At 43.0% G+C, this 27,367-nt stretch overlaps 1 protein-coding gene across 3 annotated transcripts in view; it reads right to left on the bottom strand.

The window, feature by feature from the left end:
* Positions 1 to 27,367, bottom strand: part of galnt7 (UDP-N-acetyl-alpha-D-galactosamine: polypeptide N-acetylgalactosaminyltransferase 7) — a 288,442-nt gene that overhangs the window by 11,210 nt on the left and 249,865 nt on the right. For 2 of the 3 annotated variants that reach the window (XM_088372321.1, XM_088372322.1), the window contains one exon: positions 15,575 to 15,605. The exons of the other annotated variant lie outside the window; for it this stretch is intronic. In XM_088372321.1, coding sequence (XP_088228447.1) covers positions 15,575 to 15,605 — 31 coding nt within the window. The remainder of the gene's footprint in view (positions 1 to 15,574; positions 15,606 to 27,367) is intronic. 3 annotated transcript variants of the gene reach the window in all.

The following is a 27,367-nucleotide window of genomic DNA, read 5'->3' as shown; positions in this document are numbered from 1 at the left end:
GCCTTTATAAAACCTTTTTTGTGTTTTATGGCATTTTGGTCATGTATCTTTTGACCCTTCTCTGTAAAGGTTTTAACACGTGTAGGCCTATTTGATTCGCCCTGTTGTGTGCTATCAATTTGTTCTTCCTGTTATGTGTTATCCATTTCCTCATCCCTAAGTGACATTTTGTTGAAGTCTTTTGTAGCTGTTTGATTGAACTAAACTATACTTGTTTATAACTCAGCAAACTCTTAATATCAAACAAGCACTAAATGATTACATTCAACATACATAGGTTAACACACAAACAATTACTCTGTAGATGATTCACACTAGCAGGTTCAATGGTTCAATCATATGAAATTAAATTACCCTGTTTTATCTTTAATCTTATATGAAGGTAACCACAGTCCAATGAATGAATGAATGTACTGTATTTCAAGTCCAAACAGTCTTTCTATTATTGTCCATTAAACTACATGGACCGATCTTGCCTGAGTGCTGATTGAAGAATTAATTCTGATGACCAGTAGATGGTGGTCTTCTACCACAAGAAGGGAGGATGGCAGATACATGCAGAAGTCTTTGGAAGTTTTCACTGCACACACGACGAGTTTTCACTGCATACGTGACAAGTTTTCATTGTAGCAACCCAAGATTTTGACGGAACCGGCTTGGAGTGTTTCAGAACGAGTTTAGTTTATTGAAGAATTGTGCATAGGCACCTACATCGTCGAACACCGTGAAAACTCGCTCCGCTGATCAAGGGTACTAAGGGGAATCCTTGGAAAGCTCCCACCAATACCGTTGCAAAGCTAGTTAGCCATGAACGTTGCTAGCTACAGAAAGAGACCAGTCTTCTTTTAAACTAAAATTGCCGATAATTCTATCGCTAAACGGCACAAAAAGGCACACAATAACAGTTAACCAACACTGAGTGGAATGAAACAAAAATAAACACTCATTAACAGCGGAGAGAAGACGTTGAAAGATCTTGCTTCTATCCTCTTCGAGGTCTCGTCTTTCTCTGAGCTTGACCGTTGGCGCGCACACGGAAGTTACAAGGCACAAGAAATTTAAAGTGACAGTGGTTAATTCACACAACTCAAGGCCACTTACAACAATTACTGAACATTTCATAGTGAGTGGACCGAAGAATTCGCATTTGTGGAGAGAAGAGGCTCTGCTACATGCCTCATATGCAATGACAAAATTGCATCAATGAAACGCTCCAATATCAAGCGCTACTTTGAGACAGGACATGCTACATTTGCAACCAAATACCCAGCTTCTTCTTCTTTTCGTGTCTTTGAAGTGCTAGTCAGATGACAGTTTCCCATAGTCTTTACACAGTCTTTTGCATTGTCATTGAATTCAGCGAGGTCTTTTAAGCCGCAGGGGTTGGGTAGTAGAGGGTAGACAAGGCAGTGCTGCATGGTATGGTCCTCTTTTCCACATTCACAGAGGGTCGGGCCGGTTTTGTAGCCCCATCTGGCCATAGTAGCTTTTGATCTGCCTGTTCCTGTTCTCAGGCGGTTGAGTGTCTTCCACCGGACCCATGATGCTTTTGAGCCGGGTGGGAAATCTTCGGAAGGGGGGATTACCATTTTAATGGGAAGGGGGTCATTTTCAAGTTTTGTTGTCCATAGCTGGAGTCTTGTTTCTTCCTGAGATGTTGTGAGGGGCTGGACATGGCTGAGGAAGCTTCTCCTTGACTTCAGTCGTTGGGTCGGGGGTTCGCGTCCATGAAGGATGTGGCGTTCATCGCTGGAAGATTTTGTCCCGTCTATTCTACTCGACTGGTGGGGACAGCAGAAAGAAAGCGTGTGAAGAGCTCCAGAGGAAGGTCCAAGCTAGTGAACAGCAACTGAATGGACCAGACAAGGTGACTTTAATTCAGCTAGTTTTGCTGGCGCATTAGCAATTGTAAGGAACGGAAAGCCATTCACTGATGGTGAATATTTCAACATTTATGCTTGATGTGGCTAATGAACTTTTTGACGACTTCACGGATAAAGAAAAGATACCCAAATGGATAAAAGACATGCCTCTGTCAGCAAGTTCACAATCGGGCCATTATGACTGATGAGAGCCTCAACGCCTGCATGAAGCTCAACCTCACCGCATATCAACCGGACTACAAAGCCATCAGCAAAACGATGCAGCCCCAGAAGTCTCATTAATGGTGATTTTTTTTCCCTAGGCTTCAATATAAAAACGTTATTAAAAAGAATACATGAGTACACCCACAAAATCGTTGGTCTTAATTAAAATACATACATATAATTGTATTTAGCCTATCGTTTTGTTTAAATGGTATGGCTCTCATGGGAAATTATTTTTAAAAAATGGACATTTATGGCTCTGTCTGCCAAAAAGGTTCCCGACCCCTGGTATAAGTGGTACTGGGCAATGATTGTGAGGCATGGGCCTTGCCGTGCCTCAACAGGAGGGATGGTTTGGTAAAGATAATGGAACATAGTGGCACAACACAACATATTAATTCACGAATAGTAAAGGAGTCATAACATTGAGTGAATGTTTTCTCAAGCTGTTTACTGTAAATAACAGATTGGAAAAAAATGCACAACCAAGACAGGAAGTTCATGGTCAGATTGTTTGGAATAGGTCAAAAAGCACCTGAAAATTGGGAATGGCGTATGACAGTTGAGTCCATTTGAATCTTGTATTGAAGACAATTAAAACCATTTTTTGGAAATGGACCTGTGTCTGTGCTGAGAAAATTGAAAAAAAATATTGGAAAATGACTTAAGGAACCAGAAGGAAGTTAGTCTCTACCCCTACAGGAGGGCTTTCCTCCCATCAAATCTGGTGACTGGCTCCTGATCAAGTGAAATGTTTTGATACAGTCCATGGTGGTAAGGTCCAATTCAAGTGTTGTTGACAACCCCAACTGCCGTGAGGATCATTGACTGGATATCTTGGATCAACTGTTAAACTGCAAGAGGCAGGTACCACTGACAGGCAGCTCACCGGGTTGTGGGGCTGAGTCTGACTTCAAAGAGGTTATGCACATAGAGCCAATCCCTGTCAATGTCAGTGAAGAGAGGAGCTCACTCCTGAGAACTCCCCCGACTGTTTCATAGCTATGAAGTCGCCGGGCTTGAGCGGAAAGTGATTGAGGGTCCAGGACCCCTCCTACAACAAACAGAGGATGACACACGATCTGAACCAAATCCAAACCAAACCTTCCATTTCCTTCTGAAGGGGCATGAGAGCGCTAATGAAAGAAGAACTGTGTAACCCTCATAAAATGGAGTGATCAGTACTTAGCCAATCAAAAGCCGAGAAAAAACGGAAGCACGTGATACCACAGCTTATCGAACTGCTCGTTCGAGACAATGTCCCTCCTTCTACCGAGAGAGTGGGTGATTTGAGACGGAACGGAGAAGCTGAGGCTAGGACGGAACGGATGGCGGAACACAGTGAGAGAAATCGATAAAAAAGAGAGTATAATAGATTGAGAGTCTTTTTTATATTGATTTTTGATATTGATATTGCTTTGATATTGTGATGTCCTTTGATGCGATTGTTCGGCGATTAGCCGTTTTGACATTGTGATATCCGTTGATGCGATTGTTCGGCGATCAGCCATTACTGTTAGCTATCTCACGGAGATGTTTTTTTTTTTGTTTCCCTTTTTGTTTTGGGATTTTCATTCTGATGAATTCGCTAGGATCGATGGCGAGCCTTCCCAGTTGGATCTAAAAGAAAAAAGACAGAGACACTTTGGATGCCTTCTGCCGCACCACTGCGACACTACTGTGCGGAAGGCCCCGAATTGTTCATATCCCGGGAATTTTGAACTAATATAATTTTCTGGACTTTTGACTAATTTGTAAATGTGTATAGGTGATGATGTATTGAAAGTGTGAACAATTTGTTTTCTATTTTCTCTGTTTATGTGGTTCAAACTGTTTATATTTTTCTATGTTTTTTTTCACTAAAGCCGGCAATGTAATTCATATTGTCTAAGTATCTCATTTGAGCACTCACTCAGCTTTTGCAGCCGAACCAACTGGTCCATTGACCTAATTTATGGTAAATAATTATTAAATTATCCTTCAGAAGTGTTACAAATAGGACAGGAGTACTAAGCAAAACGCACTTGGTTGGTCAAGCACAGGAGAAGAACACTTAATTGCAAAGAAAGGCAATGCACTGGTAACCTCTTCCTCAGAAAATAGATGATTTCATCAAGGTTTTATTTTTTTTGGTATGGCGCCGCTGTGAGTGGCAGCCTCCCAGCAGTGTTCTCTCTTTTCAACTTTATTTCCTTCTTTTCTCCTTTTTCTTTCTTTCTATTTACCCATTTGGCGATGCTGGTGCCTTCTACCGCACCTCGGCGTGTACAGATCGCTTCGGATCGGATAGTTTTTTCCCTTGGAGCCAGCCGGGATGGCTGCGCACATCGGTCGAGCCGGCGTGACTCTATGACGGCCATCCTGCTCATCCGGCCGGTGCTGACCGGGTCCCTCGCCTTGGTCTCGCAGCCGCGACCCCTGTGGGAGGTCAGCTCCCTCGTGCTCGTCGGAACCAACGACCTTCGCCGTGCCAGCCCCATGGTGACCATCTGCACGTACCCCGACTGGGTGCCAAGGACACTGCTCACACGTTTGCCTGTTTTGTGATGTTTTACCGATTCACGACCACGGTCCATTGGGCACCGTTGAAATTGACTGCCCTTACACCTGTTTATGGACCCCGTGGAGGCTATTTTGAGTGTTTTGGAGTGTTCTTTGATATTGAGGGGGGCTGGTTGGCCGCTGTTACTTCTTTCCTTTGTCTTGTTGCTTTACTTTGATGGCTTTTAACTTTCGCACTTACTGGCTTTCTTTGTGGCGCCGTTGTGTGGCAGCCTTATAGGAGCCTAGTGAGTTGCGCTCATGTCATCTGTGTGTCTTATATACCTGCTCTGTGCTATGAATATTGCTGAGGCCTAATTTCTCCACCCACGGGATCAATAAAGATTCAATCAATCAATCAATCAATCAATCAATCAATCAATCAATCAATCAATCAATCAATATATCAATTAATCAATCAATCAATGTATGCATTTACCAAAGAGGAGCTGCTGGAAATATGTGATTTTCTCAACATACCTGGAAATGTGAAACAGACAAACACGCATGTCGTTGATGACTCAAATTATGAAGCATCTTGAAAGAGATGAACTGGTGGAGCAACTGAGGGACAAAGATTCGCACCATCTAATACAAGTGAACGGTGGATTTTAGCCACTTGACAGAAGATCAGAAACAGGTAGCCAGGGAGCTGCTAAAGTAGTAATGCCACTCCTCAAGGTCAGACAGTGACATTGGCTGTATTGACAGATTGCAAATGACCATCTCGCTCGAAGATCCTAAACCAGTCAAAGGTACGCTGGGGCCCCAGTCACTGTTCCAGGAGATGAAGGGCTCCCTCCACGACCTGATAGCACAGGGCTGGGTGAGGAAGTCTAATTATTCATACTTGTCACCTGTTGTGTGTGTTAGAAAAAAAAAATGGCACCCTACGATTGTCCATTGTGTATAGATTATGGAGATTTATATAAAAAAGATGCCTCCTGACCGTCAGCCAATCCCTCGAGTTCAAGACAGCTTAGGTGGTAACTCCTGGTTCTCCATCCTCGAACAGGGAAAAGCTTGCCATCAGAGATTTATGTCTGAAGAAAGTAGACCTGTGACAGTTTTTGTTATCCCACGGGGACTTTATGAGTGAATTTATTTTTTATTTATAGTGGATCATAAATGCCCCTGTAAGTCTTGAAGCGCCTCAGAGAATTTGGCATCAAGCTCAAATCAAGTGTGATCTCTTCTAATTAGAGGTTTGTCTGTATAGTCTCTGCAGATGGTAGTAGGTGTTAGGGTTTTCCAGGTTATCTTTATCATAGGATTATGTTGGAATGCAACAGGTAATAAATACCTTACCTTGTCCTCCTTATCACAAGGTCGTAAAACATCCCCTGACATGTTTAGACTAGAGGACAAGGGCTTTAGCCAGTTTACCCAAACCCCCACTCTGTTTCTCTTAATAAATATCCCCTCGCAGGAACGAGGGTTCAGACTTCATTCTGGAGCGAGTGAACTCTCCACCTGCAGGTGTCTAAAAGAACTTGCCTGTCTCCCGTGTGGTTCTTGCAAAATATTGTTTGAGTGAGCAAATCTCTAACATTTTGGTGCCGAAACCCGGGATCTCTCATACCCATCATCTGGCTGACGGAGGACGACGCGCTGTACACTGTCGACGGGCCAGCGTCCATTAGCCGGACCTGGTAAAGAAAGACCTGGGAAGGAAATTCTTCGCTGGGCCAGCATCTTAGGTCTGCCTTCGTCTGATAGAGGTGGATTGACGGGACCCGGCAGTGCAACGAACCAGGGGACAAGTAAGTTAAGGGCCTGAAGTTGTGTGATTGTGTTGTTGTTTGTGAAACGCGTAAAAAGGTAGAAGTGCACAGGAATAAGTACGTTTTGTGGAAGGAGGGGGTGTTGTAGAGTCCCCCTCTGGATGAGGTGTCTCTTTTGGAGCAGTGGTTCTCAAACTGTTATAAAATCTCAGTACCTCCGTGGATCATTATTTGACGACCACTATTCTAAAGAGTACAACTTCGCGTTGGCAGGGCTGGGGACAAGGACTTTTGTCTTTAGTTCCCAGGGAAGGTGGGGGGTGTTTTAGAGTCCCCTCACTGGATGAAGCAGCTCCCTTTTTATGCAGAAAGGGAGGACTTCGCGTAGGCAGGGATAACTTGTGTGATTGAGTGTGTGACTGGTAGGATAAATTGACTAAATAGCAGTTCTAGCATTGATCCACGGCAATAATACAGGCTAGTAATTTGTTGAAAGGTCAATTTAAACCTGCATTGAGGATCCTCATAGAAAAATAAATAAATAATAATAATAATAATATTTTTGAGAAAAAATAAATTGTATAACCTAAAACTACTAGAATTAATATGGGAAATAAAAACGGTAAATCTCTACCTCTTGACGGAGATGAGAAGTACATGGCGAGTAGATTTCTTAATTGTATGCAATATATGCCAAAGTGGAAGAAAAAGTATGGAGTAGAAGGGAAGTTGAGAGTTGAAGTGTGGAAGATAGTAGTTGATGTTTTGGAAGAGAGTGTGGATAAAAAGAAAAATGGACTGAAAAAGAAAAGAAAAGAGAGAGAATTGGATTGTGCTAAAATGTGGTTAAAAGCTTCACAAGAGAGAAGAGAACAAATCCAAAAGACACAAGATAGAAAGATGAAAGGTGATGAGGCTGAGACTATGTTTGTCAGGCCGGAAGACAATGAGGCCACAGTGCGCAGGCGCACTGCCGCGGCCACGGCTCCAGCCGAAGCTCAAGCAGAGGAGCAAGAGGGGCCTTCCGCTCGTACACAAAACTTGTATCCAAACTTAACAAACCTGCAGCCCCCCCCATATAACAGCAAAAGAAGTCAGGGTCACATTAGTAGGAGTCCTGTACAAACAAGAAGTTTGACCACTGCTGCTAGATTTTCTCAAAATTTAGACAAGGTTTATGTATGCCCAATGATACAGGTGCCAAACCCTAATGTAGGGGAAGGCCAACTCCCACATACATATGTTTTCCGGCCATGGACTTTGGAAGAGGCAAGAAAAGCAGTTGAAGGGGTTACCCCTGTTGCTGAAGACCCAGATAAATGGGCAGAGGACATGGCTGGAATTATACATTCCTATAGACTGAATGGACATGAGGCAGGAGAAGCTGCAATGTCCTCCTTGGGAAAAGACTGGGCGAAGGTTAGAGGAAATTATACAGGTAGAAATAATCAAGGGCCTTTTCCCTATCCCATTGAGGGAAATCAATTGGGAGGGGAGTATGCAGCACAATGGAATGGTCTTGTGCAAAGAGTGCGAACTATATTTCAAAGACGAGCGAATTATGGTCATTTGGCAGGAATAAAACAGAAGCCTGGCGAAGATACTGATGATTTTCGTTTGAGATTTGAAAAAGAATTCAGCATAGTGGCATCCCATTCAATGATACAGCTGAGAGTGCTTATCAACAACAGCTTAAAAATGCGCTCCTCACTAATTTCTGCCCTGAAATAGGCAACTGGGTGAGGAAACATTTGGTGGAAGTGGACGTTGCAAGTGTGACAACAACTATGCAATGGACCAGACATGCTGAAAAAGTGATCAAAAAAGGCAAAAGTTCTGATGTATTTCATCTAGCTAATAATGATGATGAACTAGATGAAGATACAACAGTCTTCTTCCAAGGGTCCCAGCAAGGCAGAGGAGGAGGTAGAGGCCAACAAGGTCGCAGGCCGCCATATAATTCAAAACCCCCACGAGATTCTGACAACCGTTGGAACTGTGGGAAACGTGGCCACTGGTCAAAAGACTGTTTTAGAAAAAAACAATATCAATCAAAGGGTGCAGGAAGGGGCAGAGGAAAGGCCAAATTCTCAGCATGACTAGATCCCCCCCCTTTGACCTCTGGTGCTCCTATAGAGGAAGAAATAGTAGATATCCATACAGCATGGGACATTCTGAGTGCATTAAAAGAAAAAACATATGTTACTCTAAACATTGGAGGCAGTGATGTCGAGTTTTTGTGTGATACCGGGGCTTGTAAAACCGTGATAAAAACTAAAGTCCCAAATCTAAAGGCCTCCCAAAATACTATTTGGGTGAAATCTGCTGATGGGCAGGTACACAAGGAGAGTATCTCTAATCCAGTTGAAGTGAGAGATAAGGAAACTGGAAGCATGGTTTCAGTTTCGATTGTCCTATCTCCAAAATGTCCCATATACCTGCTGGGACGAGATCTGATGACTCGGTTGGGAATTGCAATAATTCCAGTAAAGGATGGCATGCGAGCATGTAGAGTGAGAGATGTGGACTCATATGCTGCACAAGCAGGTGAACAGATTTGCTGCTCCTATGCCATCCCTCCTGAACGAAATCCTAAACTCCCAAGCAGATTGCTGAGTGAAGCTCGAAAACAATTGTCCCAACCTGAATCAGAAATGACTTGTACTGAATTACATGTCACCATGAATATTCTCACTGATCCCCAAGATGACTATATTGGAAGTTTTCTCAGCGACACAGAAGTAACTTTAATAATCACTGCTCTGTACACTGATCGCAGGTCATTTGCGGCTGCTGCTGTACTTTTGCCCGCTCCTCAGAAAGACAGATACAAATTGTCGGCTGTACCGCACATCTCATTGTTTAAACCTCACAGTATAACGTGGGCAGATGTGGGTTCCCGAATTAAACTTGCTGGATCTGTAACTGATTATGAGGACAAAGGTGATGGGTGGAGCTACAGTACCAGTTGTGACGTGTGCAAGCAAACAGTGTGTGAAGTAGCTGTAGGCAGAGCAGGCGCTTGTGCGCTTCCCTGACTAGGTGACATTTGTTTGAATGAAAAGGAGGAGGGGGAATTGGCTGGGCTTCCTGAAAAACTGTGGACCAAGGACCCATCTGATGTAGGTCTTTTACGATCCATTTCCCCAGTACAGATCAAACCAAGATCAGAGTGGCGTCCGAGAGTTAAGCAATATCCTTTAAAACAGGAGGCAATAAATGGGATTGCCCCTGTTATAAATGATCTTTTGGCAGGAGGAATCATTAGGGAGTGCTCGGATTCTCCTTGCAACACTCCCATTTTTCCAGTCCAAAAGGCCGACAAAATTAATTGGCGAATGATACAAGATCTACGAGCAGTGAATGATGCAGTGCAAACAAGAGCACCCAATGTGCCTGACCCACACACACTTCTGAACACTTTGAAACCTAATCAGAAGTTTTTCACAGTAATTGATCTCAGCAATGCATTTTTCTCAGTGCCAATTTACCCAGACTCACAGTTTTGGTTCGCTCTTACCTTTAAAGGACAAAGCTATACATACACCAGATTGCCACAAGGATTTGCTGATAGTCCAACTATTTTCACTCAAGCTATCATGGCCTGTTTGGCTGATTTTCAGATGTCAAACAAAAGCCAACTTCTAGTTTATGTAGATGATCTCCTGGTAGCCTTTGAAACTGAAGCTGCTTGCAAGGCAGACTCCTTAGCATTGTTACACTATCTCTGCAAAACAGGGAATAAAGTGAACAAAAATAAGTTACAATGGGTCCGACAGGAAGTGAACTATTTAGGTCACACTTTGTCGGCTTCTGGAAGACAGATACAAAGTACCAGAAAGCAGATTATTTCAGATGCACCGAAACCTGAAACAAAAAAACAAATGATGTCATTTTTGGGGCTCTGCAATTACTGCAGAGCATGGATCCCACATTATGCGGAGAAAACACAACCGCTGCTGGATATTGTGCATGGAGTTCCCATGACAATAACAGAAAAAATCATGTGGACACCAGCAGCGGATGATGCTTTTGTAGTGCTGAAACAGGCTCTGGTAGAAACCACAACTCTTATCTTGCCAGACTACAATAAAACCTTTGTGCAAACAGCAGACTGCAGGAATGGTTTTATGACCTCAGTGTTGCTGCAGGGTCATGGCAACAAACTAAGACCAATTGCATTTTATTCAAAAAAACTGGATCCAGTGGCTCTGTCTTTGCCAGACTGTGTTCAAGCAGTATGCGCGGCAGCGCTTGCAGTGACACTATCCGCAGATGTGGTCTTCTTCCACAAAATGGAGCTGCTAGTTCCGCATGCTCTAGATGTGTTGCTACTGCAAAGCAAAATTAACTTTTTGTCACCTGCCAGACACCTATCTTACACTGCTACACTTCTGTCACAACCACAAATTGTGATAAAGAGGTGCACAGTCCTTAACCCAGCGACATTGATCCTGTTGCCGGGGGATGGAACCCCACATAACTGTTTAGATGCTACAGAACATCTACAGCTGACCAGACAAGATTTAGGTGACACTTGACGAGTGGGAAAAGTGGTTTGTGGATGTATCATGTTCAAAGGATCCTAAAGGAAACAAAGTGGTTATGCAATTGTGAAATTGCCAAACCAGATTGTTGAAGCAGAGAAGCTTCCATACAACAGGTCAGTGCAGGCTGCTGAGCTAATTGCACTAACAAGAGCTTGTCAATTGGCAGAAGATAAAGAAGTCACTGTATACAAAGACAGTCAGTATGCGTTTTCTACTCTGTTCTATTTTGCAAAACAATGGGAGCGCAGAGGGATGACAACATCAACCGGTAAGCCGGTTACCCATGCCTCCTTGTTAAAAGACTTGTTGCAGGCCATCCTTTTACCTGCTAAACTAGCTGTGTGTAAATGTGCTGCTCACACCACAGGCACAGATGAAGTCTCAAGTGGAAACAGATTAGCAGACAAAATTGCTAAAGAAGCAGCAGCAGGGAAACATGGCCATGATTTTTTTTTAATAGATTCAGAGGACACACAGCTCATAGATAAAACTATACTGATGGACATGCAAACCAATGCCCCAATGGTGGAAAAAGTCAAAGTCAAAGTCTCCTTTATTGTCAATTCCTCCGCATGTCAAGACACACAAAGAGATCGAAATTACGTTTCTCACTATCCCAGGGTGACAAGACAGAGTTCACAACGCACATACAAGTAAACAACACAGGAAAAATAAAACAAGAAGATGAACATATAAGACTGATAGCACGCTAGCCGCTCCCGATGCACAGCAGAGTCCGGAAAGATGACAGTCAACCAGGCCACTGCGAACACGAGCACACAGCAGGCACGCACTGTCCGGTTCGTGGATCCTATCAGGCGAACGCAACCCATCTTGTCGTCCCGCGAACGAACGTACGCCAGGAGAATGGAAGGCACGGCTGGGCGAGCTGGGTTGGCCGCAAGCCTGGCCCGACGTCTTCGCGCTTGCCCCTCTTCCGCTGCCTCGCAGACCCGCTGCCGACGCATCCCAACAATGTTCCAGGACGGAGCAGTCCGAGCTCACGACGCAGTCCAACCGGGGGAGGAAGAGCAGGCCAGTCCGGCGTCGCTCCATGACGAAGCAGTCCGAGCGCCCTTAATCTCTCCGCACCAAAGTCCAGAACGCCATAAAACCCACTTCCGCCGATGTTGAGCAGAACATGCCCGCCGCACTAGTAGCACGACGTATCACACGAAACGAACACACACAAAACTGCCGGACAAACACTCAGTAAACACTCACAAAACACCGAACGGGACAGAGAGTGGCCGCTGCGTGTGCACGCGCCGCCATCTCGAACCTGATGGCTTTGCAGATGGCTTTTGCCTCATGGGGGAAGCTATGAGTCGGTATGATTACCGACTCATGGCATCCACCAAACCATTTACAGTGACAATGGTCCACACTTTGTGAACCAAGTTGTCAAGAACATGGCTGTACACATTGGGATAACGTTAAAAAAACCACTGCGCTTGGCACCCTTCGAGCGCTGGCTTGGTTGAACGTGCAAACACTACTATCAAAAGCAGGTTGAATGAATGCATGGAAACAACAGGCAGATCTTGGCCAAAGTGCTTAGACTTAGTGAAGCTCTATATGAGAATCACTCCCATTTCAGAAGGGTTAACACCTTTTGAAATCATCCACGGGAAGCCATAGAGACTACCTGTGTTCCCTGCAGATTTACAAAAGGCAAATGAAGAACAGTCCTTGGCAGATTACATGATCAGAACGCTCAGACTGACAGATGTGTCAAATGCAAATTTACTGCCGCCTGATCTTTCATTCTCACAGGTCGACAACCCCATCAAGCCAGGAGACTGGGTCTACATCAAAGTCATCAAAAGAAAGAACTGGGCCAGCTCTCGGTGGGAGGGACCATTCCAAGTCTTGCTGACTACCCCCACCGTAGTGAAGATCGCTGAACGGCCCAGCTGGATTACCTCAGCCACTGCAAGCTACAGGGAGTGCTGGACCCCTCATTTCGGAGTGGTGGGGAAGTCTGACTACAAAGGGGCCTCATCGTTTAGGGTGGGGTGTCTCATTGTTGGTTAAGCGAAAAACGATCCCCACTCTACTAGGTGAGGGTATGTCATCCTAGTAGCAACGGGGCTCCACATGCCAGGTGGATCCTCTGCTGTGTTGTGGTTGGAGCATGCTATGGTCTATGGAGTCATCTGAACAGTACAAGTGACAATGTTGACCGTGGAAAAAGATGGTCAGCAGTGATGAGAGCTTTGAGGACTGGTCAGTGATGCTGACCCTTCCCGCCCTGGACTTGCAGACTGTACCTGTGATCAGCTTTTCTGGACAAATCTCAATGTGACTGTTAAACATTGCCGCAAGTGGCCTACACAGAGAGACCAGGTGGAGTGAACTACACATGTTACATCCAAGGTAACAAGACCCACGAATGCATTAACGACAACTACTCTCCAGGAAGAAACTGGATGGGAGCTTTGGACATCACCGTTGAGTGTCAGGATAAGAGAGCCATTTCAGGTGGTGAGGGCTCTCCGACCAAAAAGGCTGCACCATCAAACGGGACCTACTTCATACAGAATGGCTGGTGGCTTTGTGGTCACAAGGTTTATCTGATGCTGCCCGCCAACTGGACAGGAGTGTGTGCACCAGTATGGGTGATCGACCACATCTACAGGATACAACATCATCAGCTGACGACAGCACACAACTCTTCTGGACGTCGACGCAGGGTTGTTGCAACCTTTGACCCTGTCTGGAGGCATACATCAAGGAGGCCGACCCTTCAGCTGAGTGTGGTCGTTATTAGCACCTGCTTTATTGGATTGGCAGTGTGGACTTCAGATGAAATGAAAGTCAAATGATCCCTTATCAATTTCAATTGAATATACTATAACAACGAGTGAACAATTTATCTTACATAAAGCCTCTCGGAATGCGTTGTGTTTGTGTATGTTAGTGACAAGTGATAGATAGGTAATAGACAGATGTGACAAGGAACTTCAGCTGCAGAGAGGCTGCTAATTTTTCTCAAATCAGACAAGGAGAGGCTAGTCATAAGTGAAAATGTCCATTTAAATGTTGGTGTCAATTGATAGCTGTTTACATACATTTTAAGCGATAGTTTTTAAAATGATTTCCAATGGAGACATTGTGATCTCTTTCTTCCGTGATGTAGTCAGGCTGATGTGTCAAATCAAGCCCAAAACGTGGGCATCACTAAGTATACCGACCTTCTGTTCGAAAATACCGTTAAATCTCTTCAGGGTTTTTTCATTGGGAGGAATTGTAGAACTAACATCATTTTTAAACATAGTTCTATTACATAAGGGACAATGATGGCTCGCATTACCCTTCCTTTAAGTTGGCATCACTTAAGTCAACTCGCTGCTCTTGTTTGATTGCCCTGCTGAAATGCATGCTTGAGGGAAAAGTGTAATCTTATCAGAATACAGTTATAATATTATATTTTGGTGTCAGAAGGAAAAAAACAAGTTGCCATGTTGCCAGAATAACATTTATAACACAGATATTTCCAATATTTGCTTTCTGTGCAGATCAGGAAAGAAAAAAAAATCACATACCTCGTTGAATAATCCAGGAGAACCAATACATATTATATTATGTTCCACCAGTAAGGCTTCAGTGCAAATGTGTTCCGCAAAATATAAGATATGTATACTAGATCTTTAAGTTTGAATTCCTAAGGCTTCAGAGGCTGTGGATGGGGCAGATATGGACCAAAGGCCCTCCTTTTGCCATATGTGCTGCAATCCTTGAGGTCAGTGGATCAGGAAAAGGTATGAGCACGACAATCTTTGGTGCTCATTTGAGAACGATACCATTTTTGCATTTTTGTGCACCCTTGACTAAAACACTAACACATTGTACCAGCTCAGTGGCCTAGTAGTAGAGTGTCCGCCCTGAGACTGGAAGGTTGTGGGTTCAAACCCCGGCCGGGTCATAACAAAGACTATAAAAATGGGACCCATTGCCTCCCTGCTTGGCACTCAGCATTAAGGGTTGGAATTGGGGGGTTAGATCACCAAATGATTCCCGAGCGCGGCACCGCTGCTGCTCACTGCTCCCCTCTCCCCCAGGGGATGGATCAAAATCACGTGGGGATGGGTTAAATGCAGAGGACAAATTTCACCACACCCAGATGTGTGTGTGACGATGATCATTGGGACTTTAAATATCGGTTTGAAGTTTTATTTTTTTGTAAGGTTGCTTGGGTGGTGCCTGCGAGGATTGTGCTTGCAAGAACATGAAAAACGTATTAGCTTCATCTGTTTGATCATCTGTCAATGATTGAGTGTTTCTCCTATTGCAGTTGTTTCTTTTTAATTTAACTTCTCCTTTAGCTACATTATCAAAAGCAAGGTTTAGTTAGAAACAGTTTAAAACATTAGTCAGCATCTTGTTTTTTCTCACTTTGGGAACATCTCAAAGCATCTCTTCCCTTCACTACCGAATTATTTCATTTGCTGCTTTTACCAAGCACTTTTTTAAAACATCTTTAAACCTGAGAACTCTGAAGAGTTTATGAAGAGCTGAATAAGAAAACCCTTGAACCCTTATTTACTGAAAGATGAACTGTTGTATTTTGTACCCTGGTGTGGGGTGCCACATTAGATATGTTTCTGTCAGAAAGTTGCTGCATTAATCCCAAAGAAGTCAAGCATAGTACATTCACAGATATTTTTACCTGTTGGTACATGAGTGAAGCGATGGAGATCCTGAAAGCAGAATGAAAAAAAGACACTGAGAAAAACAGTGGTACATTCTATCAACATGTTTTGCTGTCAAATATCCATTAAAAAACATGGCCAATGTTTTATTGTTTGTTTGTCCCGCCCGTCCATCTGTTCCGTCCGTCCATCTGTCCGTCCGTCCAACACCACCCACCCACCAACAACAGCTCATGACCTTAGGTAAGGGAAAGAATGTTGATTGACTGGTAAATTGAGAGCTTTGACTTTTGACCCAGATCATTCTTCACCGCGACACACAGATAGAGGCTACATCACAGCAGATGCGGCATCAATCCACCTGTTGATCTCAAGTCCATCCTGCCATCACTCATGAACAAGACCCCAAGATACTTGCACTCCTCCACGAGGAGTGATTCCTGACCTGGAAAGGATATTACACCCTTTTCTAACTGAGGAACATGGTCTCAGATTTGAAGGTGCCTACCGCTTTGCAGTCGGCTGTGAACCTCTCCAGTTGGAGATCTCAGCTTGAAGAAGCCAAAAGTATCAATTCATCTACAAATAGCAGAGATGCAATACTGAGGCCACCAAAACCGGAACCCTTAAATGCCATGGCGGCACCTAGAAATTCTGACCAAACTCTGGCAACAGTGGTACACAGTGATAAGCTGTCCTTATCAAGGTGTTCGGTACTCCGTACTCCCAAAGGACCACAATGTAACTCCCTGAGGTGGACAGTCAAACGCCTTCTCCAAATCTATAAAACAAATGTAGATTTGTTGGGCAACCTCCCATAGTTGCTACAAACACCACATTGATCATCCTGAATTTGAGATTTGACCAACCGAAAAAACCTCTCCAGCACCTCTCAATAGAGGCTGAGTGTGATTCCTTGTAGTTGGAACACACACTTTAGTCCCCATTCTTACACTGGGGGACTACTACCACGGTCTGCCAATCTGAACCCGATGTCCACAAGATGTAATGGTGTGTCAACTAGCCCCACAACATCGACAGCCTTTAGGAACTCCCAGCGGATCTCATCCACACCCAGAGCTTTTCCACAAAGGAGATTAACCACAGGTAGGGAGAGCCCACAGGAGATTGGAGAGCCCACCTCAGCGTCTACACCCTTTGCGTCCTCTAGGGAAGGTGTGTTGGTGGCAGTGAAGAGGTCCTCTCGCCACCGACTCGCAACATGCCGAGTCAAGGTCAGCAACACCCCATCTCTACTATATTCAGTGTTAATGGAGCACTGCTTTACCCTCCTGAGATGCTGGATGGTAGACCAGAACTTCCTTGAAGCTGTCTGTAAGTTTTTTTTTTCCATGGCCTCGTTAAAATTCTTCCACCCCCCACCGCCAAAGGTGCATTCTGCTTGGCCAGCCGGTATCTGTCAGCTACCTCTGTAGTCTATTCATCCGCTTTATCCCACAAGCCAAAAAGGCCTAACAGGACTCCTTCAGATCGCTTGTCCACGAGCATGTTCAAGGATCGCCACCACAACAATGGAGGCATGGAACAATGAGACGTGGGCAAAGATCTGCTGGAGGTGGGTGTTGTAACTTTCTGACAGGGTATTCTGCCAGAAGTTCCCAGCAAACACAACACGTCTGCCAGGTCGGACTGGCATCTTCCCCCACCATTGGAGTTAACGCCTTTTCGAGCTGTGCCCAGCCAAGGGTGTGGGCCTGGCCACCAGGTGCTTGCCAGCGAGCCCCATTTACAGGCCTGGCTCCAGAGTGGAGCCTCGGTAACCTGTGTCCAGGCAAGAGATAGCGTTGTCAAATAATATTGCTCCTTGTTAGGGGTATGTGAGCTGTGCTTTGTCTGGTCCCTCACCAAGGACCAGTTTTCCAAGTGGGACATTGCCAGGGACATAAAGCTCCAGACAACTTAGCTACGAAGTTCAATGGGACAGACAAACCCCTCCACCACGGTAAGGTGATGGCAGTTGTTAACCACTTTGATTTTTTCCATGTTTAATACGGCCTTTAATATTGAGAGTTGAAAAGAGAATCACATATATTTGTAATAAACTCATATAGAGCGAGACCAATAATAATGGAAAAATCTAGGGCATAGGTCTCAAAGCATCAGGTCTCAAAGAGCGAGACTAAAAATAATGGAAACATCGAGGGCAGAGTTGTCAAAGTGTCCACTCGAGTCGGCATCACATTCATATTTAAGATTCTCGTTAGTCATTTTCTTTTCTGACGCTGTTGATGATACTGTTTCTGGCATCATGACACATCCACCATTAGAGGACGCTGGCATGAGGGCCTCTCATAACATTTGAAATATACTTTTTTTTATTTATTTTAATATATGTGATGTTTGTTTTCTACCCTGTGGGCCAAGAGCATGTAATAAAGTTTATTTCAGAGACATGTTTGCTGCAGTAAGAATGTTTTTTTGTTAAAAGCCACAATGGAGAAAGGATCATATGAATATCTACAGACATATTTGTGAGTTTAAAAGGCCAGAAAGCTTTGGAGTGGGTTATGGTAAACCTTGAAACATTGTACAAGATTTTCAATTAGACTGAACTTTGCATTAACAATGAGTAAATAAGCTTCATTTGTAGCAGTTACTGGTAACACTTTATAATAATGTCTGCTTATAAAGCATTAACAACACTGCATGAACAACAAAAAACTGATGAACATAATATTTACAAATGTTTGTAAATGAGTAAGATATTGTCTGTTAATATATTATGTAAGTTTTTAATCATTAGTAAAACATTAGTAATGTATACTTATGAAACATTAACAAAACTTCATAAACAATTAACTGATGATGAACGTAACATTTACAAAAGTTTGAAAGTGAGTAAGATATTGTCTACTAATATTATAATATGTAAGTTGTTAATCAATATTAAAACATGAGTAACATGAATTAAGAAGGGATCGTTATAGAGTATTTGTGTAGATTTACTAAATAATGATCAGATTATTAACAACACATTTATACATGTTTGTAAATGAGTAAGACATACTCTGTTAATGTTTGAAAAACATTAAAAATATTATTTGTAAATAGTTTGTACATTATTTTGAAGAAAATGATGTTGATGTTTGTTAGATATTTGCAAAGCTTTTTACATCCCTTAATCTAAACACTTTCTCATATACAACAGTTTACTTCAAAATGTGTAACTCACTGTGAAATTTTACAAATGATCATTAATGTTTTCAAATGAGTTACTCAGCTTTTTTTGCATCCCTTAATCCAGTGCTTCTCAATCATTTTCTGTGATGCCCCCATAGGGAGAAGAAAACATTTCGCGTGCCCCCCCATGTTATTCACATTAAAGAAAACAAAATAAATAAAAAAGAAAGATCAACTTACAATAAAGAATAACTTTATTAATAACATTGTTTTTTAGTCTGTAATAGAACAGATTCAATGTGCATCACTTTGCCTGAAATTAAAACTAAATTATAATTATTTAAACTATAAACATTCTTGACCAACTGCCATTTTATGCTGAAAAAGATACAATAAAATAATAATAAACATATATAACATTAAATTAAATAACAGCAATAAATAATATTCAATTCAAAGTTATCAGCAATATTAACTCAGGAGCACAACATATAAAATATTTTAACCTTCAAACCGAATTCGGTTGAAGTTGGGAAATTGTGTAAAATGTAAATAAAAACCAAAAATAACGATTTGAAAATCCTTCTCAACTCATATTCAATTGAATACACTACAAAAACAACATCTTTAATGTTCAAACTGATACATTTAATTGTTTTTTGCCAATTAATAATTAACTTGGAATTTCATGGCTGCAGCACATCCAGTAGATGTTGGGAACGGTGGCAAAAATACTGAGAAAGCTGAGAAAACCTCATCAAACACCTATTTGGAACATTCCAAATGTGAACAGGCTAATTGGGAACAGGTGGGTACCATGATTGGGTATAAAAGGGTACCAAAAATGCTCAGTCATTCACAAGCAAGGATGGGGCGAGGTTCACCACTTTGCGTGAGCAAATCGTTGAACAGTTTAAGAACAACATTTCTCAGAGCAATAATATCAAAAGGTTCAGAGAATCTGGTGAAATCACTGCACGTAAGTGCCACGGGCGGAAACCAAGACTGAATGACCGTGACCTTCGATCCCTCAGACGGCACTGCCTTAAAAAGTGTGTCACGAGTGTATAAAGCAGGGGTCACCAACATGGTGCCTGCGGACACCAGGTCGCCCATGTGGACTGCATGAGTCGCCTGCAGGACTGTTCTAAAATTAGCTCAAATAGTGGCACTTGTCAGTGAGCTGTATCTATTTATTTTATAGTCAAACCTCGGTTTTCAAATGTCCTGGTTCGCAAACAAATCGGAATTCGAACAAAAAATTCGAGATTTTTTGCTTCGGTTGACGAACAAAATTCGGAGGTCGAACGTCGCGAGATGAGCCAGGAGGACCCGAGAAAACCCGACAGCGCGGCCCGGATGCCGACTGACTCCGTTGTTATTGTATTTTCGTTGCTTTGCTTTGAGGATTGTATTAACACCTAATCATGCCTCCAAAGAAAGCAAGTGGGAGCAGTAAAGCCATCCTAAAATACAAAGACGCTCTTAAAGCAATGCGACAGGTTGCGCGATCGGACCTAATTTAGCTCCCTGCGCACAGAGGTCCACTTAAATTTGGGAAAGTACATCAGGACTTTAAAAATATTTTCTAAATTTTAGCGACGGCTCTGTCACAATAATGTGACCGGTGCGGTGCAGTTGCGCGGTCGGCAAAGCGCTACAGTTGTGCGTTCGACGGTGTGCTGCAGTTGCGCGATCGGACAAAATTAAGCTCCTGCGCACTTAGGTCCACTTAAATATTGGAAAGTACATCAGGACTTTAGAAATATTCTCTAAATTTCAGCGACAGCTCTGTCACAATAATGCGACCAGCGGGGTGCAGTTGCGCGATGGGCGACGCGCTACGGTTGCGCGTTTGGTGGTGCGCTGTAGTTGCGCGATCGGACAAACATGCGCAAATGAAAAAAAGCTTAAAAAAGGAGGGGGTTTTTTTGTCTTGAAACTGATAAAAAAAAAATTCATTATTAGTAATGGGAAAAATAGATTCGGAATTCAACTGATTTCGCTTCTCGAACGGCCTTCTGGGACAGATTGTGGTCAAAAACCAAGGTTTGACTGTATTTTTGCTATTCTTGTTAAAATCGCACTTACATGTGAACTGCACATGTCAATAATAACACATAGTGAAAGCCAAATTGAGCAAATTGGCTATTTCAGAAGTGTGTGTCAAACTGTTAGCCCTTTGCAATCAGTACCGAGGAAGTAGCTCTCGGTTTAAGAAAGGCTGGTGACCCCTGGTGTAAAGGATATCGCCAAATGGGCTCAGGAAAACTTCAGAAAACCACTGTAAGTAAATACAGTTTGTCACTACATCAGTAAGTGCGGGTTAAAACTCTACCATGCAAAGCAAAAGCCGTTTATGAACAACATCCAGGAAAGCTGCTGGGTTCTCTGGGCCCGAGCTCATGTAAAATGGACTGATGCACAATGGAAAAGTGTTTTGGGGTCTGATAAGTCCACTTTTCAAATTGTTTATGGAAACACTGGACGTCGTGTCCTCCGGACCAAAGAGATGTGATGGTATGGGGGTGCGTTAGTTCCCATGGCATGGGTGACTTACATTTCTTTGAAGGCAACATAAATGCTGAAAAGTACATACAGATTTTTGAGCAACATATGCTGCCATCCAAGCGATGTCTTTTTCATGGACGCCGCTGCTTATTTCAACAAGATAATGCCAAGCCACATTCTGCACGTTACAACAGCATGGCTTCGAATTAAAAGAGTCCAGGTTCTCCCCTGGCTCGCTTGCAGTCAAGTCTCCTCTCTTCCAAAACGTTTATTGAGTGTTATTAAAAGGAAAGGTGATGTAACGAAATGGTAAACATGCCCTTTCTCAACTTCTACTGCACGTGTTACAGCGATGAAATTCCAAGTTAATTATTATTTGAAAAATAAAATAAAGTTTATGAGTTTGAGCATTAAATATCTTGTCTTTGTAGTGTATTCAATTGGATATAGGTTTTCAAATCATTGTATTTTGTTTTTATTTACATTTTACAGAATAATAATTGGGGTGGAAAGACTTTATAAGTGCCGCCTTAATTTATTTGGCTTCATACTGTCCGCAGCCAACATTGTAAGGCACAGTAAACACACCGGTCTTTCCTCGTCTCCCATCGTAGTCGCACTGAAGTCGAGCGCTAAATACGCTTCGTCATATTTCCTTGTCTTAGCTTTAGTGTGACTCTAAATTCTCTTATCTCCGTCTCTATTCGCAGTTCTTTTCAACCCTGTTGAATATTTTTTCCATGTTGTCCCACTGGACTTTTTATCGCCTGCTCTGTCTGTGCTGTGTATGCGTATGTTCCATGCGCTCTACACTGTAGAGTGAATACTCCTTTCACACACTCTTACAGTGATACCACCACTCCCACCTAATGCATTGATTGCCTAATTACCCTTTAAATCCAGTACAGCCAAAAGAAATCCATGTTCCCTGGTGTCACACGTGCCCCCATTGGTAATGCGCTGTGCCCCCTGACCCACAATTTGAGAAGGACTGCCTTAATCTAAAGTGAGAACACTTTCTCATATACAACACCTTATATGTAGCGTCATTTCGGGGCTATGGTTTAGCTGGAGGCAAAAAGATCTAGCATGCTTGACTGAAAACGCAGATTAGCATATTTCAACAGTGCTTATGCAGAAATAGATGCAAAAAATCGTCATTTGAGTGAATATGTTCGCAAAGTAACCATGATCATAAATGTTAAACTACCGTATTGGTCCGAATATATGACTATGTTTTTGGCATTGAAATAAGACTGAAAAAGTGGGGGTCGTCTTACTTTCGGGGTCTAGACAATATAACCATTCACAACACTAGATAGCGCCAGATACCTTTAAAGCAGGGTTGTCCAAGTCCATTCCTCGAAGGCCGCATTCCTACATGTTTTCCAAGTTTCCCTCGTTAAACACACCTGTGCAGGAGCCTGATCATTGAATCAGGTGTGTTTAATGAGGGAAACTTGGAAAACATGGAGGAATGCGGCCCTTGAGGACAGGACTTGGACACCCCTGCTTTAAAGCGAAGTTACGTCACTGCGCCTTACGTCTCGCGTGAGTTACCTCAGCTTATCACGATTGTTGGAGCTTGTGCGCAGTGGTAAGTTAAAGGTTGCAGGTATCGACTGAGTATGTTGCTGTGATCGTGTGCGTCTTTGACACAAAGTGAGTATATAGTACATTTCATTGTTACTACTGTCCACTGTTGTGCCGTTTGTCCGATTGCGGTTTGCATCACATCGTACGAGTAGCCGTTATGCAGCGGCACGGTAACTAAAGGTCGCCAGCAAATGTATTTTGTTGTCTCGATGACTTATGTTTGGTGTGTTGTAAAGAGTATTTCATTTATGGTTATTTAGTATAGTGGAACCGTTACACGCAGTTAGTTATCAGAAGTTGAGCGTTGATGTGCTGTATTTCTGTCTGTTGCACAACCACACACACACACCCCACAAACCACACACACCGTTCACGTGCTTCACACAATACCCTTTTGCCAGTTTGCCTGTATACCCCTATGAGCCACAGTGCCTGTTACTTTTTTGCCAATAATTCAGTAAAGCAATCAAAACTGAACCACATCTTCCCTCCTGTATTTCTGTCTGTTGCACAACCACACACACACCCCACAAACCACACACACCGTTCACATGCTTCACACAATACCCTTTTGCCAGTTTGCCTGTATACCCCTATGAGCCACAGTGCCTGTTACTTTTTTGCCAATAATTCAGTAAAGCAATCAAAACTGAACCACATCTTCCCTCCTGTGTTCTGACTGACACCTGGGGACGAAAAGACCATAACCATCCGAGCCAACCCCCTATACCACATGTGTCAAAGTCATGGCCCGGGGGCCAGATACGGCCTGCCACATCATTTTATGGGGCCCGCGAAGACAAATTGTGCATCAAATTCGCGTGTCATTACTAGAATTGCAAATCGTCTTCACTTTTGAAAGTATCGTTTTTTTTAAATATTTGACCAGTTTTTACTCGTCCGATTTGAAAACGAGTTATTTGTCAGTTTGTTTTGTAGCTTTTACTGTATATAATATGAGGTGCTCATACATTTATTTGGGTTGACAGTCATAATGGCCCTCTGAAAGAAGCTATGACTACAATGCGGCTCGCGAAAAAAAAAAATGTTTGACACCCCTGCCCAATACAGTCCTCAGGCTCCCCAACAATAGCGGTAGCAGTTTGCATTATTTTATTGCAATGTTTTTCCTTAGATTCCTCAGATTTGTTTCAAGACTACAGTTACAGTTAGACTTCACTTTGATGGTTAATGCAGTTATTACAATTTTGTTGTTTTGTCACAGTATCTCAATAAACTTTAGATTGGTTTATTTACATTTCAAAAACCAGAAGCCATTTATTCACAAATGTTATTGCACTTTAGTTTACATATTTAAATGTTCACATATTATGATGTAATAGACCGTTTTTGCATGATTTGAATGAGGCAAAATAACATGCTTTTTCTCTCGAATATATTGTTATAATCATTTTTTTCAGATGTATTGTAATTATTTTCTGTATAAAAATTAAATTTGGTGTTCAAAAAGTATTTTTTCAAACTTGAGTCAAAAAGTATTTTTTTTCAAACTTGAGTCTTGAAAAAGAGGGGGTTGTCTTATAATCAGGGTCGTCTTATATTCGAGCCAAGACGGTATATAACTGGAATGATGACTTGTGACGTGTCGTGCGGTCACATATTTTTTGTGAATGTATTATTTCTTAACTTGTTTGCCCAAAGAACCAGAAAACGTTTAGAATTTAAGAAATAAAAGCGCAAAGGTAAAGGCGCAAAGCCCAAATAAACTACTAAAACAGCAACAAAGAACAATAGGAGACATATCGTGCAAAATCCACTACTTTAGCTAGTCTATACATTTCATTGTGGACTTGGAGTCTCCAGGATTGTAGAAAAAATGTAATCTAATCCCTCCAGGTGGTGCAGAGATCCTTTTATGATATGTTTGGGGGATATTTTTTTATTCGTTCAATCCTTGCAGCTGCACTGACAAACAAGGTAATGGGTATGGCCAAATGGTTTCGCAAGTCTGACATCTTTATTTCTTGCAGCGAGTAAACAGTGTAGTGGACAGTGATAACACATTATATGTTCATCTGAAGTCGTGGTTCTGCAGGTTTGTTGTCTTCACTGTCCTCTTGCTCTGGGTCAGATTCCGACTCTAACGTACTGTTGGATGGACAAGTCTTCTGCTGATTACATATTTAATCAAATCAAAAAGTTTGTGCACAGCAGGATAACTGTACCTGTGGTAACAAACTACAAATACCTATGTCCGACCGGAGTGGAGGCACACACCCTGTGGCCTGGGTGTTGGGGGTATCTCATTTGCATTTAAAAAGACTGCATCAAAACAACTAGCTCTCAGACGCTACTCAAAACAGGGCTGAAAGAGGGCCTGTGACGCGATAATAATGAGGAATTCAGACAAAATCATTGGTGTTCTACTTTATATAAACCACAACTGAATGATTAAAATGTAAAAAGGAATGATTTTATGCATGATATGCATAATATAGTATGATAGCATACAAAATTTGGGCACCCCTGAATATTTTCAAGATTTTCCTTTATAAATCATTGGTTGTTTGGATCAGCAATTTCAGTTAAATATATCATATAGCACACAAAAACAGTGATATTTGAGAAGTGAAATGAAGTTTATTTGATTTACAGAAAGTGTGCAATCATTACCTCAACAAAAGTAGGCAGGTGCATAAATTTGGGCACCCCAACAGAAAATAATACATCAATATTTAGTAGATTCTCCTTTTGCAGAAATAACAGCCTCTAAACACTTTCTATAGCTTCCAATGAGAGTCTGGATTCTGGTTGAAGGTATTTTTGACCATTCTTCTCGACAAAATATCTCCAGTTCAGTCAGGTTTGATGGTTTCCAAGCATGGACAGCCCACTTTAAATCACACCACAGATTTTCAATAATATTCAGGTCTGGGGACTGAGATGGCCATTCCAGTAACAAGTACAATGGTAATTGTTACTCTGGATTAGCAGCCTTAATAGAATTTGAGCTGTGTTTGGGGTCATTGTCTTGTTGAAGTATCCAGCCCCTGCGCAACTTCTACTTTGTCACTGATACTTGAACATTGTTAGCAAGAATCTGCTGATACTGACTTGAATCTATGCGACCTTCAACTTTAACAAGATTGCCAGAACCTGCACTGGCCACACAACCCCACAGCATGATGGAACCAACACCAAATTTGACTGTGGGTAGCAAGTGATTGTTATGGAATGCTGTGCTCTTCTTCCTCCATGCATACCGCCCCTTGTTATGTCCAAACAACTACATTTGAGTTTTATTAGTCCACAGCACCTTATTGCAAAATGAAGCTGGGTTGTCCAAATGTGCTTTAGCATACCTGAAGCGACTCTGTTTGTGGCACGTGCGCAGAAAAGGCTTCTGCCGCAATATTCTCCCATACAGCATCCCCTTGTACAAAGTGCACTGAATAGTTGAACGATACACAGTGTCACCATCTGCATGAAGATCATGTTGTACGTCTTTGGAGCTGCTCTGTCGGTTGACTTTGACTGTTGTCACCATCCTTCGCCTCTGCTTATGAGATTTTTCTTGGCCTGCCACTCTGGGCCTTAACTAGAACTGTGCCTGTTGTGGTCTTCCATTTCCTCACTATGTTCCTCAGAGTGCAAACTGAAAGCTGAAATCTCTGAGCTAGCTTTTTGTATCCTTCCCCTAAACTATGACAATGAACAATCTTTGTTTTCAGGTCATTTGTCAGTTGTTTTGAGGCTCCCATGTTGCCACTCTTCAGAGAAGATGCAAAGAGGAGAACAACGTGCAACTGGCCACCTTAAATACCCGTAAATGGAGTGTTTAGAGGCTGTTATTTCTGCAAAAGGAGGATCTACTAAATATTGATGTTATTTTTAACATACAGACAATTGGTAAAGGCATCCAGGCCAGTGCGGAGGCGGGTTCGAGTGTGGCCTGAGGGTGCCTCCGATGCACTTCGTGACTGCTTCGACACCACTGACTGGGACTTGTTTAAGCAGGCAGCCACCTACAACGATTGGACGGACATAGAGGAGTATACTGACTCTGTTACCTCTTACATCACGAAGTACATCGATGATGTGACTTGCTCGAAATCCGTCGTCACTCGCGCGAACTGGAAGCCGTGGCTGACGGGGGCTGTCCTCAGACTGTTGAGGGCCAGGGACAAGGCTTTCAGAGCGGGGGATGAGGCTGGCTTGAGTACAGCGAGGGCCGGCCTGTCACGAGGCATCAAAGAAGCGAAGAAGGCGTTCTCGTGCAAGGTCTCCACCCACTTCAAGGACAGCAAGGACGCACGTGGCCTTTGGCGGGGCATTCAGACCATCACGGACTACAAGCCCGCGCCGAGGAGCTGTGAGGGCGACGTCCGTCTGCTGAACGATCTGAACCGCTTCTTTGCTCGCTTCGACGCCCAGAACAGCACTTGCCCGCTGAAGACCACTCCCCCCCCCACACGAGCAGCCCCTGCGCCTCTCTGCCGACGGTGTGAGGAGGGCGCTTGCCGCTATTGACACCCGTAAGGCGGCAGGCCCTGACAACATCCCGGGTCGAGCGCTGAAGGACTGCGCTGGGGAGCTGTCGG

The sequence above is a fragment of the Syngnathus floridae genome, chromosome 4, assembly GCF_059516105.1.
Source record: "Syngnathus floridae isolate MCC-2025c chromosome 4, RoL_Sflo_1.0, whole genome shotgun sequence".
NCBI classification, from domain to species: Eukaryota; Metazoa; Chordata; class Actinopteri; order Syngnathiformes; family Syngnathidae; genus Syngnathus; species Syngnathus floridae.
Note: the sequence above shows the minus strand (reverse complement) of the source record. Positions and strands in the feature narration are given on the sequence as shown.